This window comes from Ursus arctos, unplaced genomic scaffold (genome assembly GCF_023065955.2).
Source record: "Ursus arctos isolate Adak ecotype North America unplaced genomic scaffold, UrsArc2.0 scaffold_12, whole genome shotgun sequence".
Lineage (NCBI taxonomy): Eukaryota > Metazoa > Chordata > Mammalia > Carnivora > Ursidae > Ursus > Ursus arctos.
This window is the reverse complement of record NW_026622786.1, coordinates 6,147,158-6,164,644: the sequence shown is the minus strand read 5'-3', so window position 1 is coordinate 6,164,644 and position 17,487 is coordinate 6,147,158. Positions and strand designations below refer to the sequence as shown.

The 17,487-nt window shown below is 47.5% G+C and overlaps 2 protein-coding genes across 2 annotated transcripts in view; one reads left to right on the top strand and one right to left on the bottom strand.

The window, feature by feature from the left end:
- LOC125281757 (myomegalin-like) overlaps nt 1-17,487 on the top strand; it is a 155,084-nt gene that overhangs the window by 31,313 nt on the left and 106,284 nt on the right. Inside the window, 3 exon segments of the mRNA XM_057310761.1 lie at nt 1,931-2,077; nt 7,634-7,727; nt 11,254-11,400. The gene's annotated coding sequence lies outside the window, so the exon portion shown is untranslated.
- The window catches only part of LOC125281759 (neuroblastoma breakpoint family member 6-like), a 36,630-nt gene that overhangs the window by 6,064 nt on the left and 13,079 nt on the right, over nt 1-17,487 (bottom strand). The window contains exons 5-17 of the mRNA XM_057310742.1: nt 16,875-17,077; nt 15,793-15,844; nt 14,801-14,974; nt 12,027-12,202; nt 10,927-10,978; nt 9,978-10,168; nt 8,872-8,923; nt 7,907-8,097; nt 5,393-5,632; nt 3,639-3,690; nt 2,704-2,879; nt 1,603-1,654; nt 650-840 (exon numbers count right to left, since the gene is read on the bottom strand). Of these exons, the coding sequence (XP_057166725.1) occupies nt 650-840; nt 1,603-1,654; nt 2,704-2,879; nt 3,639-3,690; nt 5,393-5,632; nt 7,907-8,097; nt 8,872-8,923; nt 9,978-10,168; nt 10,927-10,978; nt 12,027-12,202; nt 14,801-14,974; nt 15,793-15,844; nt 16,875-17,077 (1,802 nt within the window). The remainder of the gene's footprint in view (nt 1-649; nt 841-1,602; nt 1,655-2,703; nt 2,880-3,638; nt 3,691-5,392; nt 5,633-7,906; nt 8,098-8,871; nt 8,924-9,977; nt 10,169-10,926; nt 10,979-12,026; nt 12,203-14,800; nt 14,975-15,792; nt 15,845-16,874; nt 17,078-17,487) is intronic.

Here is a 17,487-nt window from a genome sequence, read left to right as displayed (position 1 = left end):
AAAAGAAAGCTTTTGTGTACAATTCTTTGTGCTTACAGACATATGAGCCATGCATGGGAGGGGCAAACGCCAGAATCAGCTGTGCTTCAAGGAAACCTGCAGCAAGCTGATGGTAGAGGTGCTGATGTCCTGATACTCTGATGACAACTCAGTGTAGACAGCCAACATAGAGGACACAGACGCTGTGAGTCAGAGCAATCAGGCAGGGAAACAACAAATCGAAAGATGTAGGTAAGGCTGCCAACATCTTTGGACAGGTACAAAAATTCAAGAGACAATATTCAGCTATGAAAATGAGAGCATTGCAGATGAAGAGAGATATTTAATGGAAATCAGGAACAAAGACAGAGACCTCTGCATGTGGAGTACAAGTGAGTGTGAGCTGTCACATCTGCCTTGAATCGAATGTCCTAACTTTTGTCAGAAGCCATAAGCATGGCCTGAGATGAGGAACAAAGGGCAGGTGCCTGACTCACCTGAGGTTTGTGCTAAAAAGTGTATCCTAGAGCCTGACTCAGATCCTTATGTCTACTGGGCTTCTACAGAGCGATGACACATTTCTGCACAACCAGAGGTTGGGATCCCAAAAAGAGGGGGTCAACTTGGGAGTCCAGTTGGAGCTTTATCACCTTGACAATGGAGGACTCACTAGCTACTTCCAGAGCAGAACAGATGTCCAGATCTTCTAATGAGGTGATGTCAGCCTTGCTACAAGTCCCGAGGGAGTCAGACAGGTCAGGAAGGGCCGAATAAGTCAAATAGCATTCATCCAGGGAGTCACATGGGGTATCCTCTTCCACCTCTGGCAGCTCTGCGGTGAGCCTGGGAGGGTCGGGAGATCTGAAGTTCAACACAAGAAAAGTAGACACCCCAGCATCCTACTGGTTTTGATGGGAGGCCGAGAAGTATACTCATAACAAAGGGGCACAGCCGTGATTAACAGCAAAAACTATCCTGTTACAGGGTCAGAGTGTGACTGCTGTGGGGGCAGTAGAGTCAGAGAACAAAAGGTGCTCAGGATAGTGGCCGCAGAGCTAAGCTTCTGAGCAACAAACTGAACGACTATGGAATGGAACACATAGCTCCCAGCGCACATGGAGAATCCTAAAGGTGGCTTCAAGACTTTTGCATAAATATTGTTGATACTACCTTGGGTGACCAAGTGAACACAGGCTTTAAAAGACAATATCAACATGGAGAGACCTTGTGTCGTCGGTGCCTCTTTCTCATCCTGTGACATTACGTGAATTTTTTTTAGGTATTCTTTGGCTATAATATATCCTCGGTGTGGTAACACCAAACAGGGAGAGGCAGATAGGCCTCTCACTCTCGTTTTAGCAAAAGGAGAGAACAGGGGAATGCAGAGAATGCCAGTGACTGCTAATTCACGAAGTTCCACCCCCTGCAGGTTATTGAAGTGAAGGGGTCAGTAAATGGAACTTAACCATGTAACATGTGAAGCTACACTTCATGGTTAAACAAAGGTACTTTGTGATTGGAGAACGGATAAAACAGGCATGTCTGGCAGTTTCTGTTTCTGCCTTGAAATGCAATCCTTCAGTTTAACCACTGAAATAACAACCCAGGATTCTTCAGAGTTACCTGGGGCCTATCGGGCCTTGGTCTTCTTCCTCCTTATGAGAGATTTGATTTTCTGTAAATACATAAAGACAGGGCAGTCATTAAGCAGATCCTGCTTGGTACATTAATAATCTAGTGTCTAATGCTAGCCGGGCACTCAGATATGCTCAATGTGAGAACAGGTTTAGGCAGAAGAATATTTCAGGGTGCTTCTGATATTGTCTTATGATAAGTGGCTTGATTTCCTGGCCTGAGGCATTGGGAAAAATCTACTTTTTCTAGGAGATCATCATCACGGTTGCCCTTGTCTTAAGTCTGTACAAACACTGTACTTATCTTTTTCATACAGATTCTGGGGATCCAGCCTCTGATCATTCTAAAAGGAGTACTACAGAATTCAGCCTTCTCTCATCAGAGAGCCTGCTTGTTGAGACTTACTGGAACTTATACACTGAGAGTGAACAGATGGAATGCAATGACAAAACCTCAAATGAAAGTGAGTCTTTGGTGCTACAGAGAACGTTGGCTCAATTCGTGTTGTGGGGGAATGCAAAGCACAGCTCTGCTTCGGGAAACACACAAACAAGCTATCACTGGAGGCACTGAGGGTGGGTTTTCAGACAACTGTTTAGGAAGACAAATCAACCCAAAGGGGAGACACAAGCGGGGTTTAGAATAGCAAAACCAGTTAACCCTGGATAAGAATGCCAACTGACAGTGGCAGGCATAGATTCGTAAAGGACCTGGCTCAGAGATGAAACGTAAAGCTTATTGAAGGTGAGAAGAGAGGTTTTGTCCAAATTAGGTCTGACAGATAACTTCTGTGGTCATGTTGCTGAGGTGAGTTGAGTTTGTCCTGCCTCCTTTGGCCCAATGACCTGACAGAGAAGCCAACATGACATGGGCATGCCCTGGGACTAGGAAGAGAGCAAAGCTCCCTGACACACCTGACATCTGTGTTTAAAACTCAATCCTAGAGTCCAGTTCAGATCAATATGTCTCTACAGGGTCTCCCCACAGGGATGACCTCTCTCGGCACAGCAGAGGTCTGGGGTACAAAGAACAGGAGATCTATGTGGGTATCCAGTTGGAGCTTTATCACCTTGACAATGGCATACTCACTGGCCACTTCTAGAGAGGAACAGACTTCCAGGTCCTCAGGTGAGAAGATGGCGGTGCTCCTGTAAGGCCAGTAGGAGTCAGACAGGTCGGGAAGAACTGAATATGTCAAGTAGTGTTTATCTGGAGAGTCCCGTGAGACGTCCTGCTCTACCACCTCCAGCAGCTGTCCACTGAGCCTCCAGGGTGGGGACAACCGAAGATTAACCTGAGAGGGATCTGAAATCCTATGTCCTGTCTGACTTTGATGGAAGGGACAAAGGAATGGTCAAGAAAGCAGAGAGACTGACCCATTCAAGAGAGAAACAACTCTTCTTGTTTGAGTGGGACAAGCTCTGTTTGTCACAGGAGCAGCAGATAGAAAGGACAGTAAGTGCTCAGCGCACAGGCCAAACAGCAAGCTTGTGAGGAAGGAGCCTCAATTATCTCTGTGCCATCCAATCATGACTCACTACACACAGAGTCTCAGAATGGTGGCTTTCCTCCTTCCTGTCATTTGGCATCGAGTTCTGCATTTTGTGGCCATACGACTGTCCCAGCTATCTCATCCAGAAAGGCCTCTTTCTCTCAATATCTGGCATGATAGTATATGTTTGTCTTCTCGCTGTGATATGTTCTTGCTAGGAACACATGTCAACATGATCAATCTAACAGGCAGAAAGAAGACGTGCATCTCTCAATAAAGCATGGAGGACAGAATGAGCGAGCTCAGCGATCCCTGTGACATATTAGTTTACCTGGGTCAGCTGACTTTGGGTTACTCAACTAGAGAGGTAATTAAGAAATGGCAAGCAATCCAAGAAAACAAAAAAACAGAAAACATGGTGAAAATGGATAATTGGTCATCGACCGAATAGATAATATAGTTCTCTTCAGCACTTTCTGCTTTTCCCTGGGTGCCACTTTTGAATTCACAGCCCCCAAGTATTCAGAATTACCTGGGGGCAACTGACTCTTGTCCTTTTCGTCCCTCCTGATCAATTTGGTTTTCTGCAAATAAAGGAAGAGAAGGAGTTACATGAAGCAGATTCCCCTTCACAAATGTCCACTCTTAGGTCCCATGTAGCACAGGAGAGCAACAGAAGCAGAGTGAAAATGGGCAACCGTGAGAGAACTCATCCAGGAGGGCTTAGGAGGGCCCTGCAAGCAATCACTGGCATTGCTCTCTTCAGCCATTAAATGTCCCTGATATGACAGGCCATCATCACAGCATCCTGTCTTGAGTCTATGCCAACAACAAGTTGATTCTTTTCCCCCGAGATCCTGGGGAAGAACCCGGCTGCTTCCGATAGGGTTGCTGCAACCTCTACGACATCGGCCACAGCAACGTTTTTCGTGACACATCTCCAAAGGCAAGAGAAACAAAAGATAAAATGAACTTCTGGGACTTCATCAAGATAAAAAGCTTCTGCATAGCAAAGGAAACAGTCAAAAAAACTAAGAGGCAGCCCTGGAATTGGAGAATATATTTGCAAATGACACTACAGATAAAAGATTGGTATCCAAGGTCTACAAAGAACTTCTCAAACTCAATACACAAGAAACAAATAAACAAATCATAAAATGGGCAGAAGACACGAATAGACACTTTTCCATTGAAGACATACAAATGGCTAACAGACACACGAAAAAGTGTTCAAAATCATTAGCCATCAAGGAAATTGAAATCAAAACCACACTGAGATATCACCTTACACCAGTTCTAAGGCCCTTGTCGGGGCTGTGCTTCCCCGAACACTCCCTGAGCTCTTTCTCTGGGGCCTCTCCCCGGTGCCATAGTCTACTGCTTATGTCACCTCCACCTGAAAACTACATCTCCCCATTTCTCAGGTAGTTCTGACAGAGGAGCCCCAGGCCACCCCACGCTCCAGGAAGGGGCACTGAAGGCAGGAGGTTAAGGAACACACGACCGAGGGGAAGGTCAGAAAGCTCAGTCATTAGGAAATCTGAGCAGAGGTGGGTGCTGATGAAGAGGAAGCTGGGGTCGAGGCCCTGGACATGAAGGGAGATGATGAACTAGACGGAGGATGAGAGGAGAGAGTGACGTGTGCACTTCATGTAAGAAAGGGGCCACTTATGTCCTTAGAAAAGGGACGAAAGAAAAATAAGTGGGAGAAAGTGTTGTGAGGCCAGTATTACCATTGTGACTGTGAGCACCGAACAGGGAAGATTGCCTCGAAGGTGTCATAGGAGAGAAAACTGGGCACACAAGCCTTTCTGAGAAAACCAGGGAAGATGGGGTCTGGTGAAAGTGGAGCCGCTGACAACTGCCCCGCCCCCCATGAAACAATGCCCCGAAACCATTTGCTGAGTGCTAAAGCCCCACAGCGACCCACAAATTAGACATGACATATTCATAGATGTTGTCAAGCAATTTCTGTTGAATCAGGCCCCCTAGAATTTATGCCGTTTCTTCTTCCCCGCATCGATGGAATGGAGATACTAGTTTTGCGCTTTCCGATGAAGGGGCAGAGGGGAAACTAGGTAAGAGGATGAATAAGTTGGCCAGTTATAGAGCCAGAAAGTTGCAAACCCAAGACCTGGGGCAAAGCTGGTACTAAACCCCGGGCTCTTGCTGACCTCGCTGGATTGGAGCATCATGGGGTTCGACCTCACCCTGTTGCTGCCTCCAGCCACAAGCCTGTGACAACCAACACAGGGACTAGAACTTCCTACTCCCCGTCCCTCTCACCTTGGAAGAGCGGCCATTGGTTCCCAGAACCTATCTTGGCGTCCAGGCTCCCGATGGCAGAGGAGAGGCTGAGCCTGGCTCTGTTGTCACCACAATCCAACTGCTGTTCCAGCCGCTGTTGCAGAGAATTGGCCACCTGGGTGCTTGGCTGTGTCTGTGCTCCTGACATTTGCACCTCTGCCCTTTGGAAAGTCACGTTTCCACTCGATGTGCCTTGGTCACAGGGAGCCTGCATCAGGGCTGAAGCAAGAAGAGATTTCAATGGGACCCACCCCAGGGCTCCTTAGCTGAGCACTCCCAGAACACCCACGTCTGATGTCCCTTCCGGTCTGAGAGACCACCCTGCGAGCAGGTACAAAGGCAGACATCATGTGTATGAACGAGATGTCAGTGTTATGTCCGAGCCTAGGGATGCTGGGACGGCAGGTGCCCAGCCTGCAAAGCCCCTGAGGTGAAAATCACCCCCTTCAGTCCACCAGGCCTTGGCATGGCACACAAGTTCATTTCTATCATTCCATTAGTCGTAACCTTCTTCCTACAGCCTAGAGAGAGTAGGGCCTAGAGAGTTCTTAGGGCATGGGGAGAAGGAGTTGTCAGTGGGAGCTGGGCAGCATTACAGGGGTGCCAGGCAGCCAAGTGAAGAGCCTCCTGGGCACCCCTCATGACAACAGAAAAGGCCCAGGACCTCTCAGCTCTCAGTGCTTTTGGATGGAGATTCATGGAGACATTGATCTCTCAGAGGGGCTGAAAGAGCCACTGGCTCTGCTCACAGGACAGAGTGACTCACAGGGTAGGAGTTGGCAGATGTGTGGCAGGGTCACAGGGATCTCTGGGGGCAGTCTTGCAACTTTTTTGGTTACATTTACAACTGTTTCAAATAATTTGGTACAAAAGCAGAGAGGACAGGGCCAACCCCATCCCCACACAGGCCCTGACAGGACCAAATGGAGAGTAGTGGGCAGTCTGAGCTGGTGAGGATCTGAGGTCCCATAACCACTGGCCAGGGGTCCTGGGCAGGTGATATGACGTTGCTGAGCCTCAGCACCCTCAGCTCTCACAGGAGATGCCACACCAACTGCAGAGTGACCTCCGAGGACACGAGCAGCTCCAGCACAGCAGCGCTGCTGGTGAGCGGGCACGGAAAGGGACGTGGCAGACAAACGAAGCAAAGTAACTGTGTGTTTCATTTCTGCTTCCTGAATTGCTGTAATCCTGAGGAGGCCTTTGCTTCTTGGCCCCTCCGAGAGGAATGGGAAACAGGGGAGAAGGTGGTCCTAGGGTGGAGAGACTGTTAACTGACCAAAAAGATGAAGGAACAAAATGTTTCATGGCCAATTTCACTAGACAACATTGACACAGTGAGGAACATCATACACTCCTTGCTGCTCCTACAAGATGATTTGATGAGCAAGGAAAGTCGGCTAACAACGCAAACGCTTCTCCCAGAAGCAAAGTCCGAATTGTAGCCTGAGTGGGAAGAAATGAGAATTGGGTGTTAGCCTGCACTCCTGTGCGAGTGTGACCCAAGGGGGTCTTGCTGAGCAGGCAGCACTTTTCTGAAGATTCTGGAGAGGGGAACAACTCTGCTTTGCTCCAGAATGAGGCCAATACCCACCGCAGGTGCACGGACCGTTGATCATTTACATGACATTATGCTACTGAGAGCAACACTTGACGGGGAGAAAATCACTGAAGCTGCACACAGGGTGGAAAGGACACCATCCGTGGAGGATGGAAAACCAGGGCTAGAGCTTCGGCTTCACTGAAACCACGGGGTCCAGCTAGGACTGGGTGCTCAGGATCTTCTATCTACATGCTGAGCATTCTGGGCTCCCCAGAAGCCAAAACTTTGAGCTCAGCAACAATATCATAGGTGCTGCAAATATGGAGCACATGCAAATCTGTGTGGAGAGCCAGAGAGTTTGCAGGATGCTACACCAGATATACAACTGGCAATAGAATCTCATGAGTAGCAGAAGTCGGTTCTTACAAAAAAGCAAGAAAGCAAGAAAGAAAAAGGAGAGAAAAGAAAGAGTCCTGTTACCCAGATATCTACAGTTGACATAGTGGTGGCTGAAGGTTTGCTCTCTTCCCTGCATTTCTCCTCTCTAAACTGACTTGGTACCAAGGGCCTGCACTTGGGAGGGGGCTTGGTGGCAGAGGGAAGTCTGGGACAGAAGGAAAGGAAAATTATCTGACCCACATAATGCCTTTTCTTTTTTTCATACACTCCCCGCCCAGTGTGGAGCCCAACGTGGGCCTTGAACTCACAACCCTATGATCAAGACCTGAATGGAGATCAAGAGCTGCATGCTTAACCAACTGAGCCACCCAGGTAACCCAGTGTTTTTGAAATGAAATCCAAGAGCAGAGTTCTAACCAGTTTGAGTCTCCAGGATCTGTTGGCAGGGATGCACGTCTCAGCCGATTTAGGTTGTTGGATACAGAGAAGACAGGCTTCCTGACCTCCCCTCCACCCAGGAATGTTGTGCCCCTCACAATGGGAGTACTTACTATCCACATCCAGACCCAAGAAGGTTTCCTGCTTATCAAATGTGAATGAAGCACTTGTGTAAGGTCTGCAGGTGTCTGGCGGGTCATGGCCAAATGAAGAAATCAAATAACAGTCATCCAGGGAGTCCTGCGGGTCTTCATTCTCTTCTGCCACTGGTAGCTCCCTCTGGAGCCTCGTGTGACAGGCAGGACTGGAGATGCAACAAGAAAGTTGAGTCAACATGGAGTCCCAGCTGCTTTGGGCGGCAGGGAGGAAGCACTGGGCATAGAAAAGAAATCCGAAGTCTTCTTCCCATGAACCATTCTGCCTCCATCTGGGGCCAGAGTGTGGATGTACTGGGGATAGATGAGGCAGGCAGGGAGGGAGCAAGAGCTGGAGGGGCCCAGAGCATGGCCAGAATGGGAGACTAAAGGGAAGGAGTCTGAACCACCCCAGCACACAGCAGTCACAACACACAGCACACTCAGAAAACAATAAAACCAGCATCAACACTTTTGCATACGTTTTGTTGACATTTACAGAAAGCACCAAGACAATCCCAGACTGGCAGCATTGTAGATTCCTAGAAAGCTCGTGTGTCTGAGTCCTACTTATCTAAACACTGAGATATGAATTTTTTTACACACTTTTCTTGCCATGAATTCCTGCCAGCGTCATAATGCGAAACCAGCAGAGACAGATGTGCATCTTAGGCTGGACTCAATACAAAGAGAGACCGTGAGAATGCAAGAAATCCTGTGATTGATTAGTATACCTGTGTCAATGGCCTGAGCTTCCAAATTTGGGACGCATAAAGAAAGGGGCCTATATGAGTACCACAGTGAAACAGAGAACATTGCTAACGGACTATTTTATGGGTGTCTGAGTGGATGAAATAGGTACATTTAGCACTTTCTAGATTTGCCGAGAGCCAAGATCCTCAGACATCACCACTGCATTAAAGCCCATGATTCTTCAGAGTTACCTGGCATAAATCCGTCCTTGGTCTTCTTCCTCCACAAGATCATTATGACTGTCTACAAATAAATACAGACAGGGCCAGTCACGTTCAACAACACCATGTGTACATTCCAATTAAGTATCTGATAGAACTAGCACACGGACTGTGTGCCGCTTAGCGGGGCAGCAGGATATTGGGAGAGTAACCATCCAGGAGGCCTCAGGTAGTGTCTTGGGAATGTGCCTTGGTCTGCTTTCCTGAGCCATTGGGCATGAGCTCCCTGCTGTGGTAGAGGCACATCTCAAGAGTCTGTGTACAGAGTGAAACGTGTGTTTTGCCACAGATTCTGGGGAACAGCTTACCTACCTTCTAAAAACTTAGAGCAACCTTCTCTCATTACCTTATGCCATGAGATAAATGGTTTAAGGGAATTTAGACAGAGAGACCAGACTGATGGATGGAATCTGCAAACCCTCATGTCAAAAGAAAGCTTTTGTGTACAATTCTTTGTGCTTACAGACATATGAGCCATGCATGGGAGGGGCAAACGCCAGAATCAGCTGTGCTTCAAGGAAACCTGCAGCAAGCTGATGGTAGAGATGTTGATGACCTGATACTCTGATGACAACTCAGTGTAGACAGCCAACATAGAGGACACAGACACTGGGAGTCAGAGCAATCAGGCAGGGAAACAACAAATCGAAAGATGTAGGTAAGGCTGCCAACATCTTTGGACAGGTACAAAAATTCAAGAGACAATATTCAGCTATGAAAATGAGAGCATTGCAGATGAAGAGAGATATTTAATGGAAATCAGGAACAAAGACAGAGACCTCTGCATGTGGAGTACAAGTGAGTGTGAGCTGTCACATCTGCCTTGAATCAAATGTCCTAACTTTTGTCAGAAGCCGTAAGCATGGCCTGAGATGAGGAACAAAGGGCAGGTGCCTGACTCACCTGAGGTCTGTGCTAAAAAGTGTGTCCTAGAGCCTGACTCAGATCCTTATGTCTACTGGGCTTCTACAGAGCGATGACACATTTCTGCACAACCAGAGGTTGGGATCCCAAGAAGAGGGGGTCAACTTGGGAGTCCAGTTGGAGCTTTATCACCTTGACAATGGAGGACTCACTAGCTACTTCCAGAGCAGAACAGATGTCCAGATCTTCTAATGAGGTGATGTCAGCCTTGCTACAAGTCCCGAGGGAGTCAGACAGGTCAGGAAGGGCCGAATAAGTCAAATAGCATTCATCCAGGGAGTCACATGGGGTATCCTCTTCCACCTCTGGCAGCTCTGCGGTGAGCCTGGGAGGGTCGGGAGATCTGAAGTTCAACACAAGAAAAGTAGACACCCCAGCATCCTACTGGTTTTGATGGGAGGCCGAGAAGTATACTCATAACAAAGGGGCACAGCCGTGATTAACAGCAAAAACTATCCTGTTACAGGGGCAGAGTGTGGCTGCTGTGGGGGCAGTAGAGACAGATAGAGAACAAAAGGTGCTCAGGATAGTGGCCACAGAGCTAAGCTTCTGAGCAACAAACTGAACGACTATGGAATGGAACACATAGCTCCCAGCGTGCATGGAGAATCCTCAAGGTGGCTTCAACACTTTTGCATAAATATTGTTGATACTACCTTGGGTGACCAAGTGAACACAGGCTTTAAAAGACAACATCCATATGGAGAGACTTTCTGTCGTTGGTGCCTCTTTCTTATGACGAGAATGGTTTTTTTAGGTATTCTTTGGCTATAATATATCCTCGGTGTGGTAACACCAAACAGGGAGAGGCAGATAGGCCTGTCACTGTTCTTTTACCAAAAGGAGAGAACAGGGGAATGCAGAGAATCCCAGTGACTGCTAATTCACGAAGTTCCACCCCCTGCAGGTTATTGAAGTGAAGGGGTCAGTAAATGGAACTTAACCATGTAACATGTGAAGCCACACTTCATGGTTAAACAAAGGTACTTTGTGATTGGAGAACGGATAAAACAGGCATGTCTGGCAGTTTCTGTTTCTTCCTTGAAATGCAATCCTTCAGTTTAACCACTGAAATAACAACCCAGGATTCTTCAGAGTTACCTGGGGCCTATCGGGCCTTGGTCTTCTTCCTCCTTATGAGAGATTTGATTTTCTGTAAATACATAAAGACAGGGCAGTCATTAAGCAGATCCTGCTCGGTACATTAAAATCTAGTGTCTAATGCCTGCCGGGCACTCAGATATGCTCAATGTGAGAACAGGTTTAGGCAGAAGAATATTTCAGGGTGCTTCTGATATTGTCTTATGATAAGTGGCTTGATTTCCTGGCCTGAGGCATTGGGAAAAATTTACTTTTTCTAGGAGATCATCATCACGGTTGCCCTTGTCTTAAGTCTGTACAAACACTGTACTTATCTTTTTCATACAGATTCTGGGGATCCAGCCTCTGATCATTCTAAAAGGAGTACTACAGAATTCAGCCTTCTCTCATCAGAGAGCCTGCTTGTTGAGACTTACTGGAACTTATACACTGAGAGTGAACAGATGGAATGCAATGACAAAACCTCAAATGAAAGTGAGTCTTTGGTGCTACAGAGAACGTTGGCTCAATTCGTGTTGTGGGGGAATGCAAAGCACAGCTCTGCTTCGGGAAACACACAAACAAGCTATCACTGGAGGCACTGAGGGTGGGTTTTCAGACAACTGTTTAGGAAGACAAATCAACCCAAAGGAGAGACACAAGCGGGGTTTAGAATAGCAAAACCAGTTAACCCTGGATAAGAATGCCAACTGACAGTGGCAGGCATAGATTCGTAAAGGACCTGGCTCAGAGATGAAACGTAGAGCTTATTGAAGGTGAGAAGAGAGGTTTCGTCCAAATTAGGTCTGACAGACACCTTCTGCGCTCATCTTGCTGAGGTGAGTTGAGTTTGTCCTGCCTCCTTTGGCCCAATGACCTGACAGAGAAGCCAACATGACATGCGCATGCCCTGGGACTAGGAAGAGAGCAAAGCTCCCTGACACACCTGACATCTGTGCTTCAAACTCAATCCTAGAGCCCAGTTCACATCAATATGTCTCTACAAGGCCTCCCCACAGGGATGACCTCTCTCGGCACAGCAGAGGTCTGGGGTACAAAGAACAGGAGATCTATGTGGTTGTCCAGTTGGAGCTTTATCACCTTGACAATGGAGTACTCACTGGCCACTTCTAGAGAGGAACAGACTTCCAGGTCCTCAGGTGAGAAGATGGCGGCGCTCCTGTAAGGCTGGTAGGAGTCAGACAGCTCGGGAAGAACTGAATATGTCAAGCTGTTATTATCCGGAGAGTCCCGGGAGCTGACCTGCTCTACCACCTCTAGCAGCTGTCCGCTGAGCCTGCAGGGTGGGGACAACCGAAGATTAACCTGAGAGGGATCTGAAATCCTATGTCCTGTCTGGCTTTGATGGAAGGGACAAAGGAATGGTCAAGAAAGCAGAGAGGCTGACCCATTCAAGAGAGAAACAACTCTTCTTGTTTGAGTGCGACAAGCTCTGTTTGTCACAGGAGCAGCAGATAGAAAGGACAGTAAGTGCTCAGCGCACAGGCCAAACAGCAAGCTTGTGAGGAAGGAGCCTCAATTATCTCTGTGCCATCCAGTCATGACTCTCTACATACAGAGTCTCAGAATGGTGGCTTTCCCCCTTGCTGTCAAATGGCATCCAGTTCTGCATGGAGTGGCCAAGCGACTGTCCCAGCTATCTCATCCAGAAAGGCCTCATTCTCTCAATATCTGGCACGATAGTATATGTTTGTCTTCTTGCTGTGATATGTTCTTGCTAGGAACACATGTCAACATGATCAATCTAACAGGCAGAAAGAAGACATGCATCTCTCAATAAAGCACAGAGGACAGAATGAGCGAGCTCAGCCATCCCTGGGACATATTAGTTTACCTGGGTCAGCTGACTTTGGGTTACTCAACTAGAGAAGAAATTAAGAAATGGCAAGCAATCCCAGTACCACAAAAAAACAGAAAACGTGGTGAAAATGGATAATTGGTCATCGACCGAATAGATAATATAGGTCTCTTCAGCACTTTCTGCTTTTCTCTGGGTGCCACTTTTGAATTCACAGCCCCCAAGTATTCAGAATTACCTGGGGGCAACTGACTCTTGTCCTTTCGGTCCCTCCTGATCAATTTGGTTTTCTGCAAATAAAGGAAGAGAAAGAGTTACATGACGCAGACTCCCCTTCACACATGCCCACTCTTAGGTCCCATGTAGCACAGGAGAGCAACAGAAGCAGATTAAAAACAGGCAACCGTGAGAGAACTCATCCAGGAGGGCTTAGGAGGGCCCTGCAAGCAATCACTGGCATTGCTCTCTTAAGCCATTAAACAAGTGACCCTGGTATGACAGGCCATCATCACAGCATCCTGTCTTGAGTCTATGCCAACAACAAGTTGATTCTTTTCCCCCGAGATCCTGGCGAAGAACCCGACTGCTTCCAAGAGGGTTGCTGCAACCTCTACGACATCGGCCACAGCAACTTGTTTCATGACACATCTCCAAAGGCAAGAGAAACAAAAGATAAAATGAACTTCTGGGACTTCATCAAGATAAAAATCTTCTGCACAGCAAAGGAAACAGTCAAAAAAACTAAGAGGCATCCCTGGAATTGGAGAATATATGTGCAAATGACACTACAAATAAAAGACTGGTATCCAAGTTCTACAAAAACATCTCAAACTCAATATACAAGAAACAAATAAATCATAAAATGGGCAGAAGACATGAATAGACACTTTTCCATTGAAGACATACAAATGGCTAACAGACACACGAAAAAGTGTTCAAAATCATTAGCCATCAAGGAAATTGAAATCAAAACCACACTAAGATACCACCTTACACCAGTTAGAATGGCAAAAATTGACAAGGCAAGGAACAACAATTGTTGGAGAGGATGTGGAGAAAGGGGATTCCTCCTACATTGTTGGTGGCAATGCAAGTTGGTACTGCCACTCTGGAAAACAGTGTGGAGGTCCCTTAAAAAGTTAAAAATGGGGCTACCCTATGATCCAGCAATTTCACACTGGGTATTTACCCCAAAGATACAGACGTAGTGAAGAGAACGGCCATATGCACCCCAATGTTCATAGCAGCATTGTCCACAGTAGCTAAATCATGGAAGAAGCCAAGATGCCCTTCAACAGATGACTGGATTAAAAAGAAGTGGTCCATGTATACAATGGAATATTACTCAGCTATCAAAAAGAACGATGTCTCAACATTTGCTGTAACATGGATGGTAGTGGAGGAGATAATGCTAAGTGAAATAAGTCAAGCAGAGAAAGACAATTATCATATGGTTTCTCTCATCTGTGGAACATAAGAAATAGGAAGATCGGTAGGAGAAGAAAGGCATAAAGTAAGGGGGGTAATCAGAAGGGGGAATGGAGCAAGAGATTATGGACTCTGAGAAACAAACTGAGGGCCTCAGAGGGGAGGGGGTGGGGGAATGGGATAAGCTGGGGATGGGTAGTAGGGAGGGCACTGGGTGTTATACGCAACTAATGAATCATCGAACTTTTCATCAAAAGCCAGAGATGTACTGTATGGTGGCTAACATAATATAATCAAAAATATCATTATATAAAAAAAAGAGATACAGTGAAAATTAGGAGGTCTGGAAGTGACCTCCTGTGCCTGGGCTGGAGAGGTATATGAGTCTGGCAGGGCCACCTTGAGAGCAGTGATTGACAGTGGCCCAGACATAAAAGTGCTGTGACTTAGACAGGAGTTGAGCAAAGCTCGCTGACTCATGGAATGTCTTATATCAAACACAGTCCTACAGCCTGGATCACAACAGTTTGTAAGGATAGGATCTACTTATGGGGATTAAGACTCTGAGTCTACACAGGGTGTGAGGAACAAGGAATAGGGACACTACCTGGGGAACCACATAGACTTTCATCCCCTTTGGTATGGGACCATTCTCTGGCTAAATCCAGAACAGAGCCAATTTCCTGTTCTTCAAATGGGAACTCACCATCACTGTAAGACTGGTTGCTGTCACACCCTTCTTCCAGAACTGAAGGGGTCAAATCGCAATCATCCACTCTGTCCTGTAGGACTTCCTTCTTTTCGACTTCTTCCTGCTCCACGCTGTGCCGTGTGAGACAGGAATGACAACAGATCAAACCGGGGGGATCAGACATCATGGCTTCCTAGCTGGTTTTGATGGGAGTTATAGGGAATGGTCACTAGAAGCAATGGGCCATCGCCTGGAGAGGGAAAAAGCTATCCATCCTACAAGAGGCAAAGTGTGGCAGCCAAGATGGGGGATGAGGGGAGAGTAGCAGCAGCAGATACGCAGAGCACTGCCCACAGCAGGGCTGACGAGGAATGAGACTCTACCACCCCAGTATGGTTCAGGCACGGCATGAAGCACAGAGGGAAACCAGGCCCGGGGCAGCCAGCACGTGCCTGAGTCGTGTTGACTTTAACATAGATTGACCAAGTGGTTACAGCTCTGGAGTCACTGCAGACTGCAGAAATGTGTGGCTGCTAGGCACCTTTGTATTAATAGTGTCACATGACACCCCATGTGTTTGGTTTTGGTAAGTTACTTCTCTTGCTGGTTAATTTTGCTAGTGTCTGTGTACCAATTCCTTTGCTGGTCACCTTCCTACCAAGGCCCTTACAGAGCTGTGTAGGAAGTAGATACGCATCTTCTCCTGGTGTCCAGTCACAGGAAAGAATGGGTATTTTGTCCATATGGGGAGTCCTGAGGCTGGTGAATCCATCTTGGTTTACAGCACCACAGAGACAACAGGCAACAGGGCCATTCTTTGCTGACCACCTATAGTTTTGCTAATCCTTGCATCTGACATCTGTGACTCTCTTGACCTCACTTCCTTTTCTTTCTGAGACCCTGTCCATTTTTACCCACACATTACTGGTTACTGAACATTCATTGTCACCTGGGGGTCCATGTTTCTTCTTCATGTTCATCCTCCTCCTCGTCATAATTTTCTGCAAATAAATTCAGAAATGTCCTGTCAGCTGTTCCCACATCACCACTATGAACACAGTGGCCTCTATGGCCCGAGAGACATAAGTGTCCTTGCATGACTAGGCATCCACTGCATTTAGGGCACTGTCCTTAAGAATTGCTGTGGCATGGCTTTCTGATGCATCAGGCAGTGTGTCTCTGATTCTGAGGATCAGCATCACTGACCCTGGGCAACAACTTCTACTGTCTCTTGTTGTCCATATCAGGGGATGCTTGTCCAGTTTCAATCTTGACTTCTGCAAATTGTGTCTAGCAGCGTGCCGCGAGTCGCGCCACAGGCACAGGCTCTCTGTGCATTCACAGCTCTCACATAGAGCCTCCTCCTTGTCCTGAGGACAGGACAACCACCCTGTCCCATATGCAACCACCGGGGACTTCATGGGCCCCCGCATGGGCTCCAGTGTTACTGAGGGGTCATCTAGGAAACATGTTCCAGTCTAAACAGCGTTCCCACCTCCAAGTCCTACTGCATCAAGTTCCTCATCCAACTCCACACGGTCAGGGGCTCTACTTTGTCTAAAGTGCATTCATGAATTTTCCGTATCTGCTCACTACAGTGACAACAGGTTATTTCATATACATTACAGATGAGGAGACAGATATGGACGAAGTAAACCTCACTCTCTCACCCACAGTTCATACAGACTGGGCTGAGTCCGGGAACCTCCCACTTAGGCGGGGATCCTAGCACACTAACTAGCTGCCTCCTGTCACAGTCTTCTTTCCGGGATCTAACACTGGTGGATGCTGCCTCCTGCCCCAAGGGCTGCGTTCTCTCAGGGAGGAAGCAGACATGTGGAGCACTATGACCTCCAGCCTGTGCATTTCTCCTCTCTGTTACCACCTTCTAGTCCTGGTCCTCTCATGGCCTTGCGCACAATGGGGAACAGAGGACAGCTGCTACAAACAGTGTGAGGGCAAGTGGGAAGACTCTTGTGAGCCCAGGGCCTTGCAGCAGCTCAGTGCAATCAGGGCCTCTGGCTGCCTTACCTGAGCTGAGCTTTCGGGCAAGGCACTTGGCCAGCCTGCGTCCCTCAGCCAGTTGGTCTTGGAAGCCCTGTCCTTGGTCATCATGGGAGAGGAGGTCCTCGAGGTGTTTATCAAGGAGTTGGCAAACATCTCTCCCTTCGCGTAACTTATCATATAAACGGGTCAGCTCTTCAGTCTGGTCTTTGATCAGCAGATGGCACTGTCTACGGTGGGACAGAGAGAAAATTTAACAATGCAGAGAGTGGATCAATAGATTATAAGAGCTTTTGGGGAGATTTCTGGGAGAATTTCCCACAAGCAGCCGCCGAAACAAATTTGTGCACATGTGTGGTTACCTGCCTGTGGCAGAGAAAGAAGAAGGTAAAACAAGGCCTCCTCTGTATCAGAGAGTGTTCCTGTGAGCCCCCTTGACATCCCTTGCATCTTTTCCTTCTGGAAACAGACCCAGGGGTCCTCCTAAGCACACGTCACAGACATGTCCCTCAGCTGCTCACTCTGGGCACACCCATTTCCCTGGAAAACTCCATATAGTGCATCGTGCAGCGAATGGACACACTGGCAGACAGAGAAGTGTGGACCGTAGGGCTGGTGTTAAGTCCTGAGCTCAGGAGAA